We start from the raw sequence: 24909 nt of genomic DNA, 5'->3' as shown, positions 1-24909 counted from the left end.
GTCTCCTAGTACCTTTCAACATTTCTAGTGCTGCACTTCATCTACGCATCCGCGAAAATTGGAACCAAAGAAATTAGCTATCTTGTCACCGACAAAAAACTTTTTCTTTTTTATCAGCCATATTACTAACGACGCATATTTATATGTATATTATATATATCAATCACTTTGATATCACACACACACATATCAATCATCTGTATCGAAGTTTCGTATTTTTATTAAACATTTTCTTCTCATTTATTTCAACTCTGTTCGCGTTTTGGGTGAATGTGCTCGCGTTCGTTCAGTGAGAAGGAAAAAGAGAAAGAGAGAGAGAGAGAGAGAGAAAGAGAGAGAGAGAGAGAGAGAGAGAGAGAGAGAGAGAGAGAGAGAGAGAGAAGGGAANAGAGAGAGAGAGAGAGAGAGAGAGAGAGAGAGAGAGAGAGAGAGAGAGAGAGAGAGAGAGAGAGAGAGAGAGAGAGAGAAGGGAAAAGGCCTTGACAAGTGACCTAGTTAAAGTAGGGTGGAAAAGGGTGGCTCATGACCCGGTGTTACTGGTTCCTCGCCCGATATGACCTGGATTCACCTGGTCTTTACCCTCTATCTCCCTCCCCTAACTTTCGTTTAACTGCTCTACTATTTTCTATCATTTCACTTCGTGCTTACTCGTTCCCTGTATTTCCAGATAGATGTCGTAACCTAATAAGCTCTCATTCCTGGTAAAATATGTCAAGCATACAGCATGATACGCTGTTTCTGTTATAACTCTCTATCTACTATATGAATTATCTTCTATGTATTTATGATTCGTCAGAGACTTCGAATAAGATGCAAACAAAAAAATATTGAAAGATGCTTTTGAAATTTTAATTTGATAGAACAAATTCTCTCTCTCTCTCTCTCTCTTAAAGAAGTACAGTCATACTTCGTTAATCATGCGGTATAGGAATAACATTATACCGATTTTTAAGACTTTGAAATATGTTGTCGAAGTCAAAATTCTAAATATTTTTTTCTTACACATATGAATTCCAATTCGATCTTATAAAATTACCATTTCTCAATGACGAAAATACTTGTCAATCACGCTAACTGGCTAAGTACATATAAATCTAGTCTAATTAATATGAGAATATTATTAATACTTTTTATTTAATTATAAAATTAAAATCACTAAAATAAATGTAGTTGGAAATAAATTATTCGAGATTATGTTAAAATCTTCGATAAAACAATTTGATAACAGTTTGGAACTATGTATATTGGAGGATATAATTGAGGAGAAATGATTTGAGAGTGAAACCAGATTTTATTTGTCTAGACCGCTTTTGAGAAAGAGGAAGGATTTCTTGATATTCTGATCAAATTCAGTACTCATACTAAACGTGTACTCATGATGCTCGAGTATTCGTGAACAGTAGAAGTAGTTCGATGTCACTTTTGATAATCGCTTTCAGAACTATAGTGGTTCATAAGTTCAGAGCTTACCAGCCATTTCTCTACTGTTACTATAGTTGAAATTTCAAAAGCTCAAAACTCGAACTTAGCTCGACACACATACATATATATGTATATAACTTCATGTAAAATAATAAAATAATATCTACTACGTTTCTACTAGCCGGTTGTTAAAATTTACATATATTTTCCTTTCATTTCTACGAATAACGTCTAAAAAAGGAAATAATTTTGATAATACAAAATAAATTAGTGGGCTATATAATCATTGAAAAAGAAACTTTATTTACAGCGAGTGTAGAAAATATTTTTACACCAATTAATTTTATACAAAGTTCTGTAGAATTGTTAATATTTAATAAACGAGGAATATTTACATATTCTCCAAAATTTCTGGAATAAATATGACGCGAAAAATAATAATTTACTGGTAAAATTTACAAAATTCATAAGCAAAAAATAATAAATCAGCGGAAATATTGATACAATCAGTAATCGAGCATCTCGTAATTTTTCCAAAAATCATAAAAGAAAATTATTTAACGTAGTTTAACAAGTAATTTAATATTAAAAAGTAAAAAAGAACAGAAGTTTATTAAAATTAAAGAAAATTAAAACTACTGAATGTACAATATATTAAATGCCAGTAATGCCGATAACGTTTCCAAACACACTGAAGATATCAATCATGCTTATGAAGTAATAATGTGATGTGTTATTCAACTGTATTATTGCCGTGGGCTATAAACTTTTTTGTGAACAATTTAAAATCGAATTTACGAATACTTATTGTCTGTATATTTACGTTGCGTTTTCTTTTTTTGTTAATTTTGTTCATTGTACAAGTAATTTATTTTCGTTTTTCAATGTATCTATCCTAGAAATTTCAGGAAATGTCTATATTCAATGTTTATAAAAAACAAATTAATCAATTTCGGCGAGCTTTGTTTAAAATTTATTGACGTATGAATACTTTCTACCACCACTGCAAATATTATTGGATTAAAGTATCCTTTATTCAAATCGTAATTAGTGTGTGACTACGCTTATCATTTTTCCACTGGTTTCTGATCCTTCGTTTATTAAAAATTTCCTTGAAAAAATAAATTTGATAATAATTAAATTTTATAACTAAAGTAATTTTAATGAAATAAAAAATTTGGTATACATACATTTCATCACCATATCGTCAATCTACAATTATTGCATACTATTCTAAACAATTATCAAAATAATGTATTAACGATAGATAACGTGGAAAAATATAAGAGTAACGTTTAAATTTTTATTGTAACGATGAGAAAACCGGTAGAACTAAAATAAATATTATTCGTTGTTGGTGTTAGTATTGTTACCTAAAAAATTAACCTGTTATTTTTAATTTGCAATATGTTTTATTTTTAAATACTAGTAACGTTTCGTTTGGAGCGTTTCACATAAAATTAATGTATACAATAAATATTCTAATAACTTGTAAAAAATTCGCGTAAGCGGTCGAATTATTTATTGGATATATTACGTCCTAGATCGTTTTTTTTCTTTTTACCTGCTACACTCGATATTTTCCTCGTCGAAGGCAATGGACAGGTAACCCAATATAGGTTTATTACTTAATCCAAGGGACTGGATGATAAACATTCTCTAGCTCTCGCTTTACCGTTCGCAAAGAAAAGGTTCACATAACCATAAATAAACATCCTAAAGAATTCGTCTTTGCTATTGTTCTCGAAAATATAAACTATACGAGGAAGGATCAGTTCTCCTATCCATAAGCGCAGACTCATAAAAATTCGTGGATTCAAAAGTCGTCTGGACTTCATCCCCGTAAAGTATAGTCAATTCTTTGTTAAGTTCCTAAACCAATGAGCCTTGTAAGCATCAATGTAACTATCCAATAAGGAACTAAGCTTTATATCCTGCAAACTGATTCGTTATGCAACGAAGTAACTGGTCTAGAAAGTGGGAGCAGGAATAGGTCTATAAAGAAGATCAGGAAGAAAAGCGGAATATTTATAATTTTTCTGTTGATTTCTATACTTTTGTAATAATTAATAAATCTGTATTCTATTTTAGTTAATAAGTCCGTATTCTGTCTTCATTAATAAGTCTGTACTGTGTTTTAATTAATAAGTCTGTATTCTGCATTCTATAAAATCAGTAAATCGTTCAATAAGATTGATCGATAAAGTAAAGGAATGAATATTAATGATAAGCGAATTTGAGAGTTAGTAAAATACAGTTATTACCTGAGACTAGAATTATTTTATTGTTGTTGATCGAAGTAGTGACAGAGGCCTATCCCACCAGTTACAGAAAAAAGTAAGAATCTTACTTTAATTCTTAATCATCCGTCTTCACTATAAGATAATTCCAATCAACTTTCTACTGTAACTACCCTCTTACCCTTCTTGTTCATCCAAATCTTAGCACTCGCCAACACACTCGCAACTCTTTAAGTTGCTCCCTGATAAAGGTTTCGCAACTTGACCAAAAATTGACCACACTCTTTAATATAACACATGACGTAACAGATATACAAAAAAATTCACCTCTGTAAACCTGGCATTGGTATGCTGTTTGTGTGTGTGTAAGTAGGTATGCTAGATAAAACAGAACGATGAATGCTTGGATATGTGCATATGTGTATTCAGGGTATCGGTTGTATAGGCGTTATGTAGTGGTCTGAATGTGCGTGTCGGAGGGAAGGAAGAAAATATGATAGGATAAAAAAAATGAGAAAAATAAAAAAAAAATTTAATAAATCAACAGAAAAGCGGGTAAGAAATTAAAAGTAAATAAAAAGAAAGAAAGAAATGGGAAAGATTTGTAAAGTAATCAAAAATTGAATCGAAATGCTCGTAGCAGGAGCAGTTTTGAATTTCGTTCTTTGATCAAAGCTTCAATAAATCTGTGAGGTCGAATCCAATACGTACGGCACGTGCGGTAGCCATAGGAAGTTCCACAGGTGTAAAGTTCTCTCATACCCTCTTTCTCTTTCTTTCTCTTTCACTCTTACATACACACACGTCTTTCTATTTCGTCGTCGCAAATTAGTTTCCATTTTCTGTTGTCGGTATATTAAACATTTTTAATAAATGTCTCACATGTTGTTAATAATCAAATTCTGCAAGGTTCAATCAATGTATTTCATAGAAAAGACTGGTTTCAAGGTAAACAACAGTTTTCAGAAAAATGTATAATTCAATTTTACCACCGATTACTTTCTTTTTCCCTTTTTAAAATCTTTATGAAGATAATCGTTTTTGTTTGTTAATTGATTGACGTACAGCGACGTGATTTATTTGTTCTTGCTTAATTATCGGAAACGTTCCCCAACGTTTAGATATATCTACCAAATCTATTGTCATTATCAAATACAATAAAGTCTCATCTGAATTAATTAGGGATATCCAGTGTTCGGATAAAGCAACTTTCTAATAATGGAGTAGGAGTAACTACTCCATTATTAATCTATATAAATATCTTTAACAAAAGCATATACAAGGTAATTCTGAGAAATTGAGAGGGTTTACATCTCTTTTTTAAGTAAACATAGAAAAAAAAAGCAAAAAACAATATGGCATTATACGTTTTAATTTTTTATCAGTTTATTTTATTTGTGGATGCTCAGATGCATTCGCCAGATACAATTCCACTTTATTTTTTAATGCACCTCAATTGTTATTTTTATTTAATCGTTCCCTTTATTAATCTACGTATAAAAGTACTAACCCAAAGTCATCAAAATATCGTTACTTTCTTGGACTAATAGTAAGATTCTAACATCCTATGGGATTGAACATCCAGTTATTCACAAATGTGCATTCATTTGTTCATAAGATCGTTTCCGCCAAATTTTTATAATGTTCTATTTGTCTAACTAAATAAAAAGAAAAATATCTAAAAGCACTTAATGTAATAATTGACGTTTCTGATATATAAAACGTTAAATAATTCGTAAGTTTTGATGATCTTGAATAAATACTTAATAACAGATATCGAATAGTAAAAAGAAAAATTGGTTAACGTTAAAAATAAAGTGCAATGGCATCTAGCAAATGCATCGGTGCATCCACATAAAAAATGAGATGATAAGAAGTTGGAACATATTATACCGTATGATTTTTTCTTTTTTGTTTTTACTTAATAAAGAGCAGTTAATTTGACTCAGTTCCAAGAATTACCATATATAGGGTTGAAGAAAAAGTTTCTTCGTATTTGAATGCAAAAGTAAATTAGCCTTTCTTTTAATTTTTTTTGCATTTATTTAGTTAATTTTGCATTTAATCTATTCAAATTTTTTGAAATTGTTTTGTGATAGATGTTGCGTTATTTATCGATACCATAACTGCTAATGTATTGATCCTGCTCAATTTTATCTATGACTTCATCGACTATTTCAATAATTGATCGTGAAATTGTGAAAATGTAAGCGGAGAACCTTGTTTTTAAAATATTCACATTTGGTCTAGGCCTTGTCACAACAAATTAAGTCACATGACCATATATGATCATATCATTAAACGATCCTCTCCGAAATTAATTCAAAAATAGCAAATAAAACCACTTAGCCATATCAAGTCGTAAGGGCAATCGAAACGAAAACTAATACGTAAATACATAACACTTTGCTAAAGTATAAATTTTATAAGTGATATCGAAAAAAAGAGTATGTGTTTAAGACCACACTACCGAAGTGAATCTTCTCGAACATCGATTGAAAACTTTTATGACGATTGTAATCGATTCTAAGTAATATATATATATATGAATAATATGAATACTATTATGAGTGTTATTATTTAGACAAATCAAAAACAAGTCATATATTAATATTGTATACACAGGGTGAGTCACGGAACGTAACGCGTTTTAAAATAACTCGTAAAATATACATTAGATGAAAAAATTTTTCCTGCATAATTAAATTATATTAGAGGGCGGATGTAATGGTAAGCAAAATTTTTGTTGAAAGTCATTTTTTTGTGAGATATCAAGGTCATCGGTTTTTTTTTTTAATGGAATGACTAATTTTTTTCTGAATTCTCTGATAAAGAATCAAATTCTGTATAAAAAAATATTATACAATGTAGGACCTAAAATGAATAATTGTTATTCTAATTCCTAATTTATCAATACTCTAAATAAATTCTGAATGCTTTTCACGAGAGAGATACAATATTCCGTTTGATATGTTTGTTCATATATTGGGTTGACAAGAAAGTAATTGCCGATTTTTTCCATAAAATAAAAGAGTGTTTTTTCTTACTTGCAATGAACTTTAATCTATGATGTATTTTCCATTTTGTTCGATGACTTTCTGCCATCTATCTGACAGCTTGAAAATTCCACGCTCGTAGAAAGTCTGATCTTTTTTGGCCAAAAACTGAAGTAAGTGCGATTTTACAGCGTCATCATCATTGAAAGTTTTATCACGAAGGGAGTTGTCCAGGGATCGAAATAAGTGGTAATCCGATGACGCGAGATCAGGGCTATATGGTGGGTGTAACATCAATTCCCACCCAATATCCATCAATTTTTTCCGAGTGGCCAAAGATGTGTGCGGCCTAACATTGTCCTGATGGAAAATGACACCTTTACGATTGACCAACTCTTGTCGCTTTTCCTTGACCGCTGCATTCATTTTGTCCAGTTTCTGACAGTAGACCTCCAAATTTATGGTTTGATTCCTTGAAAGCAGCTCAAAATACACCGGACCTTTCCAATCCCACCAAATTGACAGCAAAATTTTTTTTTTTTTGATATTTACTTTTGAAGTGATTTGCGATGACTCATTAGGCATGCACCATGATAGTTTTCGATTGACATTGTTGTACACAATCTACTTTTCGTCTCCAATGATGATTCGTTTTAAAAACGGATCGAATTCATTGCATTTAAGCAATAAATTACAAGCGTTGATGCGCTTTGTCAGATGAAACTCTTTCAAATCGTGCGAAACCAAAATATCCAGCTTCTTAACGAGCCCGACACGTTTTAAATGCTTCTTAATGGCTGTATGTAAAACATTTAACTTTTCTGAAATCTCCCGTGTAGTTACATGACGATCCACTTCGATGATAGTTTTGATTTCATCTTCATTAAGCTCAACTGGTCGACCTGAACGTTGGTCATCTTTAGGAGAAAAACCTTCAGAACGGAATTTTTCAAACCAATTTCGGCATTGCCTTTCTTTAAGGGCTTCATCACCATACACATCACGTAACTTTTTGGAAGATTGCACTGCGTTCTTTTTTTTACGGAAATAATAAAGTAAAATATGGCAAAAATGTTCGTTTTTGCACTTCATTTTAATATTGAGGTAAAAAAAAAACTTTAAGAAAATATCTACGCAATGATTTTATAACGTTAGGTAAGGATTACAGATAACGTATATAATAATAAAAAAAGTCATAACATTAACGAGTATTATAAAAATGGGAGTGAGAAATCTATAATCAAAATCGGCAATTACTTTTTCTTGCCAATCCAATATATTTTTCTCGGATCATTTCAAGAGAGTCCTTTATCTATCATATAGAAAAACCAAAACTTACGCTTGGTGATCCTTCATTTGAAACACATTAAAAGTTAAATCGTTGAATTATCGAAATAATTTCCATCATCCCGAAATTATTCAATAAAATTGAGATCAATTAGTAGTCTTAGTTAGTCTGTGAACTTGTTCAACGGTAGAGTGTTTATTTCGGAATCCAAATTAATAGTCAGGAATCAGGTTTTTGTCGAAAATTATTCGTTTCATTCTTTTGTATATTATTTTTTCCAGCAGCTTAGATAGTAACGGTAAAAGCGATATCGGTCTATAGTAGTTTATATCATGCGGATCTTTATTAGGTTTAGGGAGCATTATAATTTCCGCGAGTTTTCAAGTACTTGGGAAGTGATGGATACGTAATATTGCATTAAATAATATTGTGTGCATCCTAAATGCTTAAGGTGGTAGTTCTTTTAGTATCCTACCATTTATTAAATCGTAACCTGGTGCCTTTCTTATTTTGATTTAGGATATTATTAATTTTTTTTTCTTCGGCTGTTGTGCTATTAATATTTTCATGAGATTTTCATGATATTTTCATGTATTTTACTTCCGAAGTCGTTTACGTTAGTGTTTGTGTATGTTTGGGTATTGAAGTTGTGTGCTGTGAATATGTTTTCTAGGTTTGTTGCGAAAGTTTCCGCTTGTTTTTCTGTACTTTTCGCCCATGAGCCGTCAAGATTTCGTTTGGCTGATATTGATTTTGTTGGTCTTTTGAATCTTTTTGCTGTTTTCCAGAAAGAGTAGTTAGTATCTTCGTGAGGTGAAAGTGATGTCAGGTATCTTTCGAATTCTGCATTGTTGTGATCCCGTATGCTATGCTTAACATCTTTGGTTAATTTGTTTAGTGAGATCAACTTATCTTTACAATTTTTGGTATCTGGGATAAAGTATTATCTGTTTAGCGTACGTCATCTTTTTCAAAAATCAGCTGAAAGAGATCTTTTTTGTTTTAATTCATTATTTTTTTTGTAAACTTTATTTATGCATAAAAGATTTAAAAAAAAAAACAATATTTTTATTTTGAAAAAAAAACTAACATTTTAATGTAGAAAAAAATACTCTATATTTATTTATATTTTACATTAACTAATTTTTCACTTTATTTACCAAAAATTGAATTTAAATTCAAATTTCAAAACAACGAATCAGAGATTATCTAAATTTGCTGCTGTGTGTGTGATCATGATATAAAATAATTAAATATTTGTATTAAAAATATGTCAATTTATGTTCTAACATACGTTAATATATATGTTTCATATTGCATTAGAAAACAAGTTTTCTCTTTTCATTCCGGTGGATAACCTTTAGGATCACATAACTCTGGTAATATTATTAGGATCTAACAGTACAACAAATATGGTCGAAGAACATTTACAAAATTAATTTTTCTAAAAGTATTAAAAGATAATGAAATGCTTGAAATCTCGTAATCTATAAAAAAAATCTCAACCGCTTATTTTGCTTAACGATATTCTAGACTTTAAAATTATAAGGAATGCATTAGAAAGAATTGTTAACAAGGACAAATACAGTGTCAAAGCAAACGATGACAAAGTGAAAATTCTAGCAAAAATGTGCAAAAACATACAGAAGAATAATCAACCAGCTGAAAATATTGGATTTGACAGAAAGTAATTGCGTTTTTGGTTCTATGTAAATGAAGGGCGAATTTTTCAGGAGAAAAAGAAATTTTGAGTAGGTTAACGTAATAAAAATATTTTCCATAGAATTACAAATTCCCAATCGTATCAGAATTTGATTGTTTGCAACAAAGACTGTATCGACTATTAAATAAAATATTCACTTGATTGCACAATTTAAAAACAATTATAAAGGAAATCAGCGAAATATTAATTAATGAAAGTTAACAGGGAAATTGATTAATATTTATTCTATTATATAATATATATATTCCATGTTTTATTATTGTTTATGCGTAAGGAAAAAGACCAATTTCACTTCAATTCACTTTTCTTGGTAGATGGATTTAGGATCGCATAATTCTAATAACATTAATCGTATCTGATAATATTTGCGTGCATATGAAAAATGACATACCATAGATAATTGAAAAAAAATGTTTGATAATTGTTTATTCAGTTAAAAGTAATTATGTCTTAAAAATAAGTGAAAATGAAGATAAAATTTAATATATTTAGAAATTTTATTACTGAAAATAGAAGAATACGACTCAAATTGCTAAAAACATTTATAATGCTTATGAATATGATGCAGTGTTGTTACTTGCAGCACAAAGTTAATTTAAGCGTTTTCTATCTGGAAATTTTGATGTCGAAGATGCACCCCGTTTTGATTTACCTATTACTGAAAAAATCAATGAATTTATGGAAAACATTGAACAAGATTGATAGATTAGCTGTCATAATATCAAAGAGGTACTAAATATCTATCCTAAAGCCATTTGGAGAAGGCTGAATACAAAATATATTTTACTTTTACGTTAAAGTACATAAAAACGTTTTCCTCAATCCAATAGCATTACGAAATATAACTTCAAAATGTTAATAATATCATTTTAATATCTTTTATACTATAACAACCATTAGACATGTAATAAGTTTTTAATACAGTTAAAAACAAATCTCGTGAGGTTGAAGCACTGTTTTCCCTAAAAAAGACTTGTTTAAAGATACAGAAGAGCTTTCAGAAACACGCATTATTAAATTTGGCCTTCGGCTACTTTCTTCCCCCTTGTTTGAAGTTTTTACAAAAGAAAATTTTCTATTATTAATACTTTTCTTCTAGATATAAAAGATTGCAACAATATGCTTATCTTAATTTCTTCGAAAAATCTCACACAGAGATAAAAATATAATTGATAATTTCATGATCTGTCTTTTATCGTGGTACGCATACGAACAAATCAGGAATCGTAAGCTCTGATTGCATACGACGGATACAGAATCTCTTGTAATCGTCTCGACAATATATACGAGAAGCTTTAATTCTGTCCTTCTGTGCATTTCCCATAAAGTTCCCACGTTTCAAGCAAATGTAATGTCTATCGATTTGAGCTTTAGTGAAATAGTATGTCCTATCACGATCAAAGGTATAAATACGCGTAATTTGAAAATGAAGCATTGGAGCTTTATCAGAGAGCTTTACCTTATAAATTTGCTCGTCAATAAGGAAATTAAAATCTTTTTGCACAAAGATGAAAAAGGAAAAGAAAAAAGGGAAAAAAAGAAAAGGTAACATGAGAAACTTCAATGTAATTTTTATCAGTTAATTACATACCTTTCATTATATGGATAAGTTTATCAGGAACAAATTTCTGAATTCTTTTTCTATGAAAATTTAATAGATTTTATTATTGGTTTATTTCACATTTTTTTTCAAGTAGAATAATTATATCTGTCGTACCTTTAGAATAAGCACTGAGAATTTGTTTGTTGACTTATTCATCTTAAATTATTAATTTGTAAGTTATTTTAATAAATCATTAATTATCATAAGACTATTTCTCCCTACAGTCATGCTTGACAAATAATTGAATTCGATTTCGAAGAGTCTCTAATTTCACATCTTTTGGGAAAGTATAATATGAAGAAACTTTTTACTGATATATATTATATTAATTGTATTGTATTATAATAATATAATTATTGTTAAAATTGCATAAATATTAATTACGTTATATTAATATAATTAGTATACTAATTTTTAAAATTAAATACAATCTAATTTGTAATTATACACTTATTTTAAAGTTTAAAAAAATGTTACTTTTACTTCTCTTTTCTTTTCAACCACTTATTTATTATCTTTACTATACATTTAATATTAATCGTGCGAATGAAATTATAATCAATGTAATAGGTATAAGTAATTTTCTGTACTTATTCTAGTAAGTATTACATCCTATTGCATAGTATATTCTACAACTTGATAAATCAATTCTCCTAATCGCTATATATAATGATTCTTAAGATCTTTCAGAAACTAAAAGACATTATATTTTTTTCATAATAGTTCTCGAGCAATTAATATACTTAATATTCGTCTTCAACAATAGAACTCTCATATTTGAACTGCTCCGAAGTTTCCGAAACTTCTTCAGATTTCTCATCAAAGTTCGAAAATCTTAAATGTCATTAGCATATCCAAATCTTATTCTCATTATACACATTTCAAAATAATTACGTTCCTCGTAATTCCTTTAATTCGAATTATCAAAAAAAAAAATAAAAAAAAAAAGAAGAAAAAAAACAATAATAATAATATTATAATAATAATAATCGCATAAGTAAAACTTTTCGATTTAGTTCTATTAACTTGATGGACAAAAGTTTTGAGAGCAAAGTTTTGCTGGCATAGTTTTTACTAGACTGAAAAACCGTTTCGAATTTTCTACGCTCGATCACTATGGCCTATATTATTCCACCCTTAATTTGCTCGAGCGAAAACAGCATCGAGGCGGGCGATAGTCATCAAAGTTAAGCACTCGTTAAAGCTTTCTCTCTTTTCTTCTCTCTCTCTCTCTTTCTCTCTCACTCACTCTTTCTGTTTCTTATCGCTCAGCAAAGTTAATTCGAAGTTTCACCCTTTCCTCATCGACTCTTCTCATTGAAAGCTTTCCAGTATCGCATTTTTCGATTTATCTCTTTCTTCTTCCTTTTTACCTTATTCGTTCTTGCCATCTTTCTTTATCTTTAGCATCATTGAAACGAATTTTGCAAGTTTCTTAGCTCGTTTCCGCGTTATTTCCTTGAAGAAATATTTCAGAAACGTCGATTAATGATCGAAAAACTTTGGAACGATCAAGTTTATCTCGTTATCTTCTAATTTATCTTAACTTTTATTCTACGCTTTCTTGTTTGTTCTTTTTTTTTCTTTTTCCGTTAATATAAAAATTTAATGGTAGGGAGAGAGAGAGAGAGAGAGAGAGCAGAAAAAAGAGATTGGTGAGGGATCGAAAGAAAATTAACGGAAAACGAAAGAAAATATAAAATAATAGAATAGTTTATTTTTCATTTCAAGACTGATCACATTAAGCCTGAAAAAAAAATACGATTACCAAAAATCAATTTTCACCACATGGAAAACTCGCGAATAAAATCCGTCTAATATATTTGGTATAGATTTGGATAATAAATTAAACTGGAAAGTATATGTACAAGAAAGAATCAAACAGATAAAGATAATCAGAAAATCTTGGTTAATAACTAGCAATTTTCAATTGAACACAAACAGTAAATTACGAATCTATAAGATCCCTAATAAAACCAGTATGAACCTATAGAATCCTAATCTGGGGCATGGTAGTTAAATCCCAGTAGTAAAGAAAAAAAGCAAAGAAAATATATAATCGATTATCCACAGAGCCACATCAAAAGCTTTGTTATATGGACCGTTTATTTTGAATGTGGTACAAGTCCATTTTCTGTTGTTTCGAAAAAATTAAAGGTTTCCATATTGATCAATTCAAAAATATTCATTAATTATGTCAAGTCTGGCAATGTTTCTATTAATTTATCAATATGTAATTCGATTGTATAAAAATTTCTTTTAGGCCAGTTTAACTAACATAATGTATATTTACAGGCTGAAAATGGGCTTACACCACTTTCGAAATTATTCAATTGTTAAAATCGTTTAATTTCAATTTTGAAAAATCCTTAAGTGACTAAAAACTTTTCAATCCACCTATGTATAAAAATATACATATTATACATAGAAATTATAGAAAAAATTCTATAATTTCTTTTTTGTTGAATTAAGCTGTACATAATTTTTTTTCTCCATTTAATATGAAACGAACTGGTATATAAGAATGCATGTGATTCTTTTCTCTTAGTTTTCTTTAAAAAAAACTAAATATGGGATCTTACTGCAAATGGATCCCTATAACTGTGTAGAATTTAAAAAAAAAATCAATATACTGTTAACTTAGCTCTCCTCTTATCAGTCCTACAAAAGAAATTGTCTATCGAAGAACATAGAATATTGTAAAAATATTAATTTTTGTGAAAATAATGTATGATACGATAGAAATATCTAGTTTCCGATGTAAAATTTTGGACAGAATGGTTCATACAAAAAATATATCCAGATAAAACAAAAAATTCTATGTATTTTAATAGAAAATGTGGACTATATAACTCCTGTATAAATTGTAAATGAATCGGTCATGAACCTGTGGTCTTGATCTGAGAGCAATTTAAAACCATGTAGTTTCTAGATATAAGCGTTTAAAGTTTCACATAGCCTGGAGTGCGTTACACAGGATTATGCGAGGATACCTAAAATTGGTTTTTCGGTACTAGTCACAACTATAAAACTTCTTCCACCGTGTTGCAAGACAGACAAGAAACTTTTAAGCAAAAATAAAATTTTCGATTCTTTTTAAATTCTAGATAAAAAGTAACGCTAAGCGGTTAAACTGGTGTCTATTTATTTTTAATCTGGTTTTTTATATAATTTATTTATTTCCCTTAATATATTATATATATTATATAACTGCATTACGTATACGGTTATGTGATAGATATCGAAAACGAAAAAGATAGAGATCTTTGTGCTCCCTGTCTAAAATGCTCGATAACATAAGATCAACGTGGTATTAAATATAACAGATACTTTTATCTGTACATATTTTAATAATTGTTGTTTTAATTTATCAGTTGATAATAAATGAAAGTGAAGAAATTTTAAAGAAATTATTAGTTGACCGAAATATAACAATTTGATAACGTCTGATCGAAAGAGAGAATGGCTTTTCTTTAATAATATCTGTACGACAACAGGAAAATTGGCAATAAAAGCTCTTCTAGTTTATTAAATTGTTTCTTTGAATAATTGCACCTTCTATCGCATTTGACTTGAGCGTTTGTCCTTTTACTGATGATATTAATACTCTAGAACTTTCATATTTCTTCGTTTTCATTAATATTAAAATAGAGCTATAGAAATTTTTTTACTTCTCATAATTTAATTTTCTTTCTTTCATTTTGTTTTAAATTTTCATTAAATATTTATACAGGGTAGCCTAGAAGTTGCTTTGAAAAACAAAAGAAAAATAAAATACAAAATTATTATCACATGTTACTTAATAATAATCATAATTATTATCCTGATACAAGCAATAAAATAAACGAAAAATTTTTAATAATTTCAATTAACTTAAGCAATGCGTGGATAACAAGCATGTATTGAGGTTAACAAAATATTTTTTGCAGCCAATTAATGATTTAATAATAGGATTTAAATATATCTTTTAAATCTCAAATATAAATCTCCAATTACAGTATCATTTAAAAATTATGGGACATAATGTGGTTTTAAAATATTTGCTAAGAAGAAAGTTCTAATTTTTTAATATTAAAGTAACCTATTGGATACTCCGTATTTATCTATTTACTTTTTTGTATTGATAATTAGAATATAATAATATCAAAATTACAAATAATTAATTTGATTGTGAGGGTAATAGTTTGAAACTTTAAAATTTTTGTAATTATTTTTTTCATTATTTATCGTTAAAAACAATTTTCTAAAATATCATTCCATTATTTTCCTATATACACTGTAAATGAAACATTTTCTAGATAATTAATAAAAAATAAATGAATAAATGTACATTCGACGAAATTAGAATGTGTCAATTGATCCCATTATGGAACAAAACAATGCACGTATTGAATATTTTGGTATGACTTAATAATTTTATTGATTATTTAAAATGTATTATTCCAGTTATGTTGATTATAATCTGTTAATAATTTAGCTATATATATATACAATATATGTATAAATGTAATAAATATAAATAAAAAATTTTTATTTCATGAACTGTGTTACAATTTTGTATGGCACTGTTCTTTCTTTATTTCATATTTATTTAAAATAAAGAACCCAGGTTTTTTGAAGCTTTTGCTCGAATATTTTTTTTACTCGCTATACTTCTACCATACCAGTAAAAATGACTGGAAATGTAAAACACATTATGCAAGAAAAATAAATCTTTATTGATATGTTTTTAAATGTTCATTTAATATAAATCCAAAATAAAACAAATATCGATATAAAAAACTAATGTAAAATATTATACATATTTATGATTAAAAAAGGAAACAAAATTAAACGGAGATTCCCTTTACTTCAACCAGTTATTTTTATAAACAATTATTTCTGGTTTTTTAATTTTAATGATAAATATTAAGCCGCAGTCTAATAAGCCCTTTTATATTAATCGATTGTTTGTCTGGCCAATTCAGCAGTAAGAAACTTATTTTAATCGTGATAATAGGCACGACGATTTTATATGAGTAGCTTATTTACTATTAACATCTACGACGAAATATTGCCTATCATTAGGGGCAGGAAGAAATTTTCTATTAACGAATGATAATTCCAAAACATTAACTTTAATCTTCCACAAAAAATTGATTCAAATTAAAAAAAATTATTTCGAGCAATTATTAGAAATTAATTCAAACGTATCCTTTTTTCTAAAAAAATACATTATATAATTTGATTGAAATTAATTTCATAATTCAATGTTGTCAATTAAATCGTTAGATTCATTTGAATGAAAGCGTAGAAACTAATCGCTCGAAGGACTTACATGGTTGCATGTTGTCACCGCTGCTAAACGAACAAGCTTCGATCTACACAATTTCCAATTAACGTGCTGGATTCGACATTACCATTGACTCGAATTAAACTTCTTCGATTTCAAACCACGAATTTGCATTAAATTCCTATCGAAATGTTCAACCAAAATTAATCGGTAGTTCTCAGAGCTATTCTCGTTTTTTTTTTTCAAAATTCGCATTAGCTCATATTTCTCGATTGTAGAAATTCTCTGGATTTTCGTTTAGAATTGCTCTAACTTGTACTTGTAAGTTTTAAGTTTACAATTTGATTGTTTCTGATGTTACGTGCCACAGATTCAAAAGTAACCAATAATACAATAAATAGAACTTTGTTTGATATATGTACTTTATTTTATTAAGTTCGTCACTAGTAATTGAAGAAATTTTTTTATAGTTTTTTAAGAGTAGATTTTGAAATAATATAGTTGGGTCGAAAATTAAATTGTATTTGTCATAAATTTGTAGAAAAAATATATATAAAGGGTAAGATTTTTTGAATTTCATCGACAATATTATTTTATTTTATTTTAATAAATGCACTTTATTTTATAATGTTCATCAGTAAATAGCAATTCAAAATATTTGTTAATGTTAAGAGTGTAAGACTTGAGGACAAATATAATAGTTCATTATTTTCATTGTTGTAAAGATTAATAGTGCTGTATGCGTTATATGTTTATTTATATATATATGAGTTTATGTGTATATACATGTATATGAGCGATAATAACGAAAAGAAATGTTTCGAGTTAGACAATCGTGAACGACATTAGGCTCATATAGATAAACGACAAAGAAATGATCCGGAATAGTTTTTCCTTTGTTGAGTGACCGGACATAAAAAGAGATCAACATACTCGAAATTTGCATGAGAGTAGGGAAAAGACTTGAGTGAAAGAAATAAAAGGAAGAATCCTTGAAGAAATTTTTGCTGATATGTCGTGTAGTTCTCATCATTATAAAATAAATTTAGGGTAATACATTAGAGTAGTAGTTTCCGAAATGTAGATCTAGGCAACTGAGAAAATGAAAACTTCTTCACATAGGCCCCGCAAAATATTACCCAATTGTTATTATTTTAGCTCTATTTGCAATTATTTATTTGCGCAAAGCTGAACTTTCGGCAATTGCTATAATAAAATTGAAGTATTGCTTGAAAATTAATGTGGAGAGAGAAATAAAGGTTACTGTGTTCAGTTTATATCCACGATTTGACAAAATGTGCTGCGACCAACAAACTTATCCGTCTCAATAATTATTTTGATAAGTTAAATTTAAATTACAATTTGTTGTTTTTTTATTTCTTTTCATATAACCCTTGTTACAAATTTTTGACTTTTTTGCGAAGTGTACTTCTTATTATGGAATTCTTTAGGATATTAATTGGTTTGTTGTATTATTGTGTTTTTTTCCTTATAAGAGTAGACTTAGAAATGATATAGTTAATACTTGGATAAGAGAAATGGCGAAGTTTGTTCTAGAAATTAGTGGAAGTTAGAAAAGGGTGTAATTTAAGTAGAAATAGAAAGAATTCTGTATGGTAGGGAAAAAATGTGTAGATTTAGCAATCTGCAATCCACTAATAATAAAAATAGTAATAAACAATAATAATAATACAATAATAATAACGGTTTGATGATGATAATGATAATAAAAATATGATAACAACAACGATGCTATCGTAATATGATAATAATATTGATCAATCTAATATGATAACGATAATGAAAATGTGATAATAATAATTGTCATTAAAATATAATAATGATAACGATAATATGGGAATAATACTAATAATAGTAGATGTAATATCAGTTTTAGTAATAATCGTAGTAGTAGATGGGAAATGAGGCGAAACATAAGTGAAACATAACACTAATTGGACACGTTAATATTCGGTCCTAGTTTCTGGCTTCATTAACGTTTAGATTCTAAAAAGATTTATATCCTTCTCAAAGGATCTTTAAAAACTCTTTACTATTATCATGGGAATGATGCAAGAATATGATTGGATCGAATAAATGACGGTACAGACATCATCGGCTTCTTGCATTGAATTTAGCGTCGTAGATCAGTTCTCTTAGGGAATCGAGGTCGACCAGATTAGTTCAATGCTGGATTATTAGGAACCTGCTTCAGAATCTCGAGATCTAGGTAGTGATCATTAGGGATTACGGCCGAGGATGCCTTATTCCTGTACGTTCTACCAATATCCGGCTGTCGGAAGATGAACTTGTCCAACAAAGCATCCCCAGGCTACTTAAAGTTTTAAAAAGTTAATCCTCTACTACGAATCTTTTGATTATTTGCGTAAAGAATACTTTAGCCTAAGCTTTTTCTTTTTTAATTTTTTGATTGAAATTTTTCCGTAAAAAAAAAAAAAATAAAAAATGTTGATATTTTTATATAAGTGTCATTTGATTCATTTATTTTTTTTTTTGCCGATAATTTGGTATTATCTTTGATATTCATATTTGGCATACTTTTGATATTAAGGTGTACGATTAATTCTGACTCACCCTGTATAGCAAATAAATGTAACTCATAATACCATGAATCACCAAATGTTTTTGGTGTATGATGAAATTTACAAAGAAGAAAAATCACTTGAACTTGAAAAAACACTTCTCTTCTTTTTAGTTTATAAAAAAACTTATTTACTTATTCGTGAACATTCTTATTCCTATATTTTTACTTCCATTATGTATTTTTAACTTATATATCTTTATTGCAAATATCTTGTTTATCTTGTCGACTATCTCTAATTTCAATGCGAAACAAGAACTCAATAGATTGAATTCCCACTCGTATGAGAATTTCACGAGAATATAAATGTGTTCTCGAATAACAGAATGATAGTTTTGTTCTTTTTCTTCTCGTTTGTTTTATTCGTTTGTCTCCTTTTGTGCCTATTGACTGTATTTCAAAACGATTTCTCAATATATCTAACAGATTCTCTATATAGAAAAAAATTAGTTGGAGCCACCAAACTTTTTTTAGTATGATGAAATTAAAATAACTCGGAGAAAAAGTAATTTTATAATATAATAGACTAGTTTTTTTATTGTGTTTAAGTTTTTTTTACGTATATTCCACGTCTAAAATTTGTTCGATACTTATAATCGATTTTTGATCTATATATATACGGTGAGACACTTAAATCAGAACACTTCCGTAATTTGTAATCTTATAAAAACCTTAAAGAAAAGACCTTCTTTCAAGGTCATTTTTTTATGAGATTTTTAAGTTATAGATATTTTCATAAACAACACCATCGGATTTTTTCCATAAATTTATTCCTCAAATTTTTCTGAACAAAAAAGCATTAGGTACAACATCAAAAGTTTATTAATTCACGAGATATTTCGAAAAAATGTCTAAAACTCTGACGTAATTGTAACAAGCTGTATCGTTTTTTTAGTGGAAGCTAACAAAATATTTGAGAAAAAAAAATACTTAATTAAAGATGAACTATATAATTATGATCATATTTTTTTACAAGTGCAGAAATATATGTATATGTACATTCGCAAAAAATATAAGTGCATGTTTCTTTGATATAAAAAATACTTGAAAATGAAAAAGAGAATGATTTAAAAAATAGCATCTTCTTACCTCTACATGTGATCCTTTTAAGTAGCGTAATTTTATTCTAAATATTTTGTTTTTTAAAATCGTCAATAATGGATATATTTAAAAATATTTCAATTAAATTAGCCCACATTGTATGCAACATATCTCGATAGTCATCCAATGATAGGAACTTTTTAAAGATAGGCATACGGTTCGTCCTAGATTTGGGCTGTAGTTAAAATCTCGTCCATTCGTTCACGGCGCACATAACAATTGTTAGTTCAACGAATATCTACATGGATTGTACATACGAACTCGTTCCATACGAGTATGCGGTACAATGAACACGATGTTATATCCGAATCTACTATCTCCTACCGTTATGCTCGGTATATAGGGTGTTTCCTTTGAAACAGGTCACTGAAATATTTTATGCATCTGCAATGATATTTATAAAATAATGTATTCGTTATTTAAATGATTTCAAGGATTTCAAGCTAATTAAATTACCTATAATTTTGTAAGTCTTTTCATATTAAAAATGTAACTTACACTTGTCATATTGAAGTAACGATTGTTTAATTCAGCACAGTTGTTATTTAAGCCTTAGAAAAACGTATATACAGAAACCCTAGCGCACTGTGCATATTTCTTGTGCGCGCTTCTGTTCAGTGACGGTACTTCAGCGGACTAGACTACCGATACGACAGGATTAATAATTAAAAGTATATTCTATTATTCTGTTACTATAAAAATCAACATGGTGTTTGGTTTCTGTTCAGAGTTTAATTGTTCTTCTCCAAAGATCACTTCACCCTCGCCCCTCCCTGCCTATTCTTTAAACATACCCTACTGAAACACATTTTATTGATTGACCAAAACCCTCAGGGCATTCTATAGATTGATCAGGCAATGTATGAAACACATGCACAAAATATACATTGCTCAATCTTAGTGGGCATTCTATAAAATGCCCCGGGCAATCCATACAATGCCCGAAGTAATACATTGATATTAACATATATCATACAGACATCAAAATATGCGTATAAAGAACCTCATACGTGTTCTGTACACGGCTTGTTATCTTTCTTGTACTGGTTAGCTCTTGTTTGGACGAACGAAAGCATAGAAAATTCGCGTGGCATGACCCAGATTTTAAATCGCAGTTTATTCATCTCCGCGGAAAGAAGGATATAGTCACGTTTCGAATTCGACCGAGCGTGATGATAAGTAGGAAGGTGGCTGAAATAAATAACGCGCCTTTGCTCATTCGCCAACTATTTTTTCTCTCTTTTTTTTATTTTTCCCTTTTCCCTTCTCCCTCTCCCTCACTCTCTCTCTCTCTCTCTCTCTCTCTCTCTCGCTATCTTGCTTTCTCGCTACGTCTTTTTTTTTATCCCTTTTACAGTTTTTCACTTTCTCGCCCTCTCGCTTTTTTGCGACGAATTCGCGAGAATTTAATATGAACATCTACTTAAAGTTTATCTAGAATATCAATTTTTTGTAGATAACTACCTTACCGACTATTTCCTTTTGTTTCCTAAAGGGCTATCATATTTCGAATTCTTTTTCCTAGTGATCGAAATTAGAGAAAGCGAAAGAATATACTTCGCTAAGCAAGTCATTAATTCGATGGAGTCAATTACAAAATTTGCTCGTAAATAATGCTTTTTTATTCAGCGGGGAATAATATTCTACTGGGTTTACAATAAGTAATATCGTTAATAATTTGTGATATTTTATATGTAAATCAGGAAAATTAAATTGTACAAAATATTATTGTATTGTATTGAATCGCGTCCACTAGTACTGGGTTGATAAATGAGTAATATCAAAATTTGGAGTATTTTATATGTTAATAAGAAATGCTACAGTATAATCTATGATAGCATTGATAATATAGCATTGATAATGATTATTAAAAAATTACTAAATGTTTCTTTATGTATTGTACACAATATTAAAAATACCGATTATATATTTATTTACTTATTAGAAAACATAATAGACGAATCACAATTTCATTCATTTCAAGGATAACTCTTGACAGCGATAGTTTATTACTAATACTTAGAACTTCGATCGAAAGCATTGTAAAAAAGAAAGAGAAAAAAGAAGACAAGGAAAAAATTCAATGTAACAAATCTGTCGAGTGAAAATCGTGGATTTTTTTCTTTCAATCGTTTCCTCCTTTTTTTTCTTTTTTTTTCTTTTATTCTCTTTTTCTCTGTGTCTATCTCAGTCAGTCTCGCTGTGACGTTCGTTGATCAACTTCCATTTTGTCGATCCATCCTTGACAGCACGAAAAATATCGGAAAAGTACGATTCTGGTATCAACCGTAGAAAATCCTCGTCGTTTTTCCTTCGTTCTTCGTAATTTCAACGATGAACGATAGACACACGGGTTTTGTCCCTTCGATCGACGTTTGAACGAGCCACCACGCGTTTTCACTTCCGTTAACAGCTTATATAATATATATGTATAACAGCTTATATATATATGTATTTACGTTCACATGTCTATATCGATGGCATCTATAGTAGGTAAATACATTTGTGTATGTGTATACATGTACATGTATGTTTACGTCCTTTGAAAAGCACCCTGAAACCCTTGATCCGTCGAAGCCAAGGAAATGAACGTTTGTAGAGTGGCTTTTAACGCGAAACAAAAGCTGTGGTTTCACCGGCAATTGCGGAATACGAAAAAAAAATAGTAGAGACGACGAAAATTTTCGGTAACGATGAAATTTCATAGCAATGGCAAAAAAATTTATCGATATATAAAAAAAAACTTATAGTTCTATTTCTTTGTGTTGATTTCTACAATAATTTATTTATATGTGCGTACCCAAATAAGTGTGCATATTTAAAGATTGTTATTTAAAATATACAGCGAGTCACAGAAATATTCATACCCCTATTGTCAATTGAAAAGAAATCAATATTTTCTTTTATATACAATATTTCTAAATTCTTATACACATAAATATATTTTAGGAATATTCAAATAAAAAAACCAAAAAATTGGTCTCGCATAATATGCCAAAAATATTATTGATTAGTCAAGAGGCTAACTAAGTAACACTTAAAAAAAAAAGTAATTATATTTTTATTACATCTTACGTAAGTACAAATACTCATGTTGCACGAATTTTGTAAACTAAGTAAAACTATATTTCTCTAACAATAAAATGTTCTCCTACTATGAAATTTAAATCAATTTGAAAGTTATATAATCCTACAATATGTTTTTGCGCATACAAATTTTGAAGATTTGTATTACAAGCAAATATCAACTATTTCAAATTTACAGTGATAACAGATACGAATACTCCAATGATGCACTGTATGTGTATACGTAGCAAATGAAAAGTTTGCTATGAAATTAACGATCAATGTTCACGAATCCCTAAATACGGTTTGTAATTAAGTATGTTAGTTAGTAGAATAATAGTTAGTATAAACTTAATTAATTGAATGCATACATATTTGATCATCTATTCGTCTTGCGATTTCGGGAAAACAAATTTTAAGTTAACGGTATTTTAGGGACAATGAAAATGGTATAAATTTACAGTCCATTTTTAAAGAAACGAAACCTAACAATTATTTGAGATAAAGCATTGAAAAAATGCACGCAAGCCATGATGCTTTGTTTTAATAAGTTGTTCAGTTGTCTCTACTATTAATTATGTCCATAAGGCAAGCTTTAGTGAGATTATCGGTTGTATGTACAAGAGAGCTTGCGTTCCATATAAATTCGCTCATACATACGTATCGTCGCATGAAATGACCCCTATACGATTCGGTCGGTCATACGAGGCCTTTGCATGGACGATCCGTATAGAGGTCACTCGTAGATACGAGCTTTTGCATTACCAAACGTTGAGTTAATTATTTGATATATTTCTATATCTGTATACCCAATATATTGACACAAATTACTATCTCCAGAAACTGAATAGATATTGAATTTGAACTGAATGCGACTTAAACCAACTTAATTGACAGAAGCCCGTTGACTTGAACACAACTTTGATATTATCCGAATAACGCAAAATTGTAACTGTTGACTTATGATCATTATTTTCTTCGTACATGGTCATTAATACTATAACCTGTTGGATAACTTATATCCTATTTTTTCATTTAACCCGTTGCCGCAAATGACGGTTATAGCCGTCCGATCTCTGTTGATATGTAGGCAAACGACGGCTATAGCCGTCGTGCACATTTTAATTAATAGAAAAAGTATGGGGTTAGTACGAAGTGTACTAATGCATACACTTGTTAATTATTGAATAATACATTAAAAAAAAAAGGTACAGCACGCTAGACAGCATATCAATTGTTTTTTTATGCGTTTTCGCATGCTCTATCGCTCCGAAATAAAAAAAAAGTGTGTTTCTGAGCACGATCATCAAATTAAGGGGTTACATGGGTTTACACCGGGAAAAAATAGCATATTTTCAACAATTTTTTTTTCTATATAAAAAATGGAATTATTCAAACTTTTTATAGTATTTAAGATACATATTTAAAGAACATTTTCTGAATTTTTGGTTGAAAAAAATTTTAAACTCAGCTATTGCGACGTCATTTCCGGTGACCCCACCGAAAAAAAGTGTTTTCGCGTTGACAGCAGAACTTATAAACGGTGGGGGTTTTTCTATTAAAAAAATAGGGTCTTTTAGTGAATATTTAAAACTA

The 24909-nt window shown here is 29.2% G+C and overlaps 1 protein-coding gene across 2 annotated transcripts in view; it reads right to left on the bottom strand.

Annotated features, from left to right (window-relative positions):
* The window catches only part of LOC106787875, a 107321-nt gene that overhangs the window by 46485 nt on the left and 35927 nt on the right, over positions 1-24909 (bottom strand). The window contains exon 1 of one of the 2 annotated variants that reach the window (XM_014750604.1): positions 7998-8052. The exons of the other annotated variant lie outside the window; for it this stretch is intronic. Coding sequence (XP_014606090.1) covers positions 7998-8014 — 17 coding nt within the window. The 5' untranslated portion in view covers positions 8015-8052. Of the gene's footprint in view, positions 1-7997; positions 8053-24909 lie in introns of those variants that run through there. 2 annotated transcript variants of the gene reach the window in all.

The sequence above is a fragment of the Polistes canadensis genome, unplaced genomic scaffold (genome assembly GCF_001313835.1).
Source record: "Polistes canadensis isolate GaletaPanama2010 unplaced genomic scaffold, ASM131383v1 scaffold_117, whole genome shotgun sequence".
NCBI lineage: Eukaryota > Metazoa > Arthropoda > Insecta > Hymenoptera > Vespidae > Polistes > Polistes canadensis.
The sequence above is the reverse complement of the archived record's forward strand: the minus strand, read 5'-3'. Positions and strand labels throughout refer to the sequence as shown.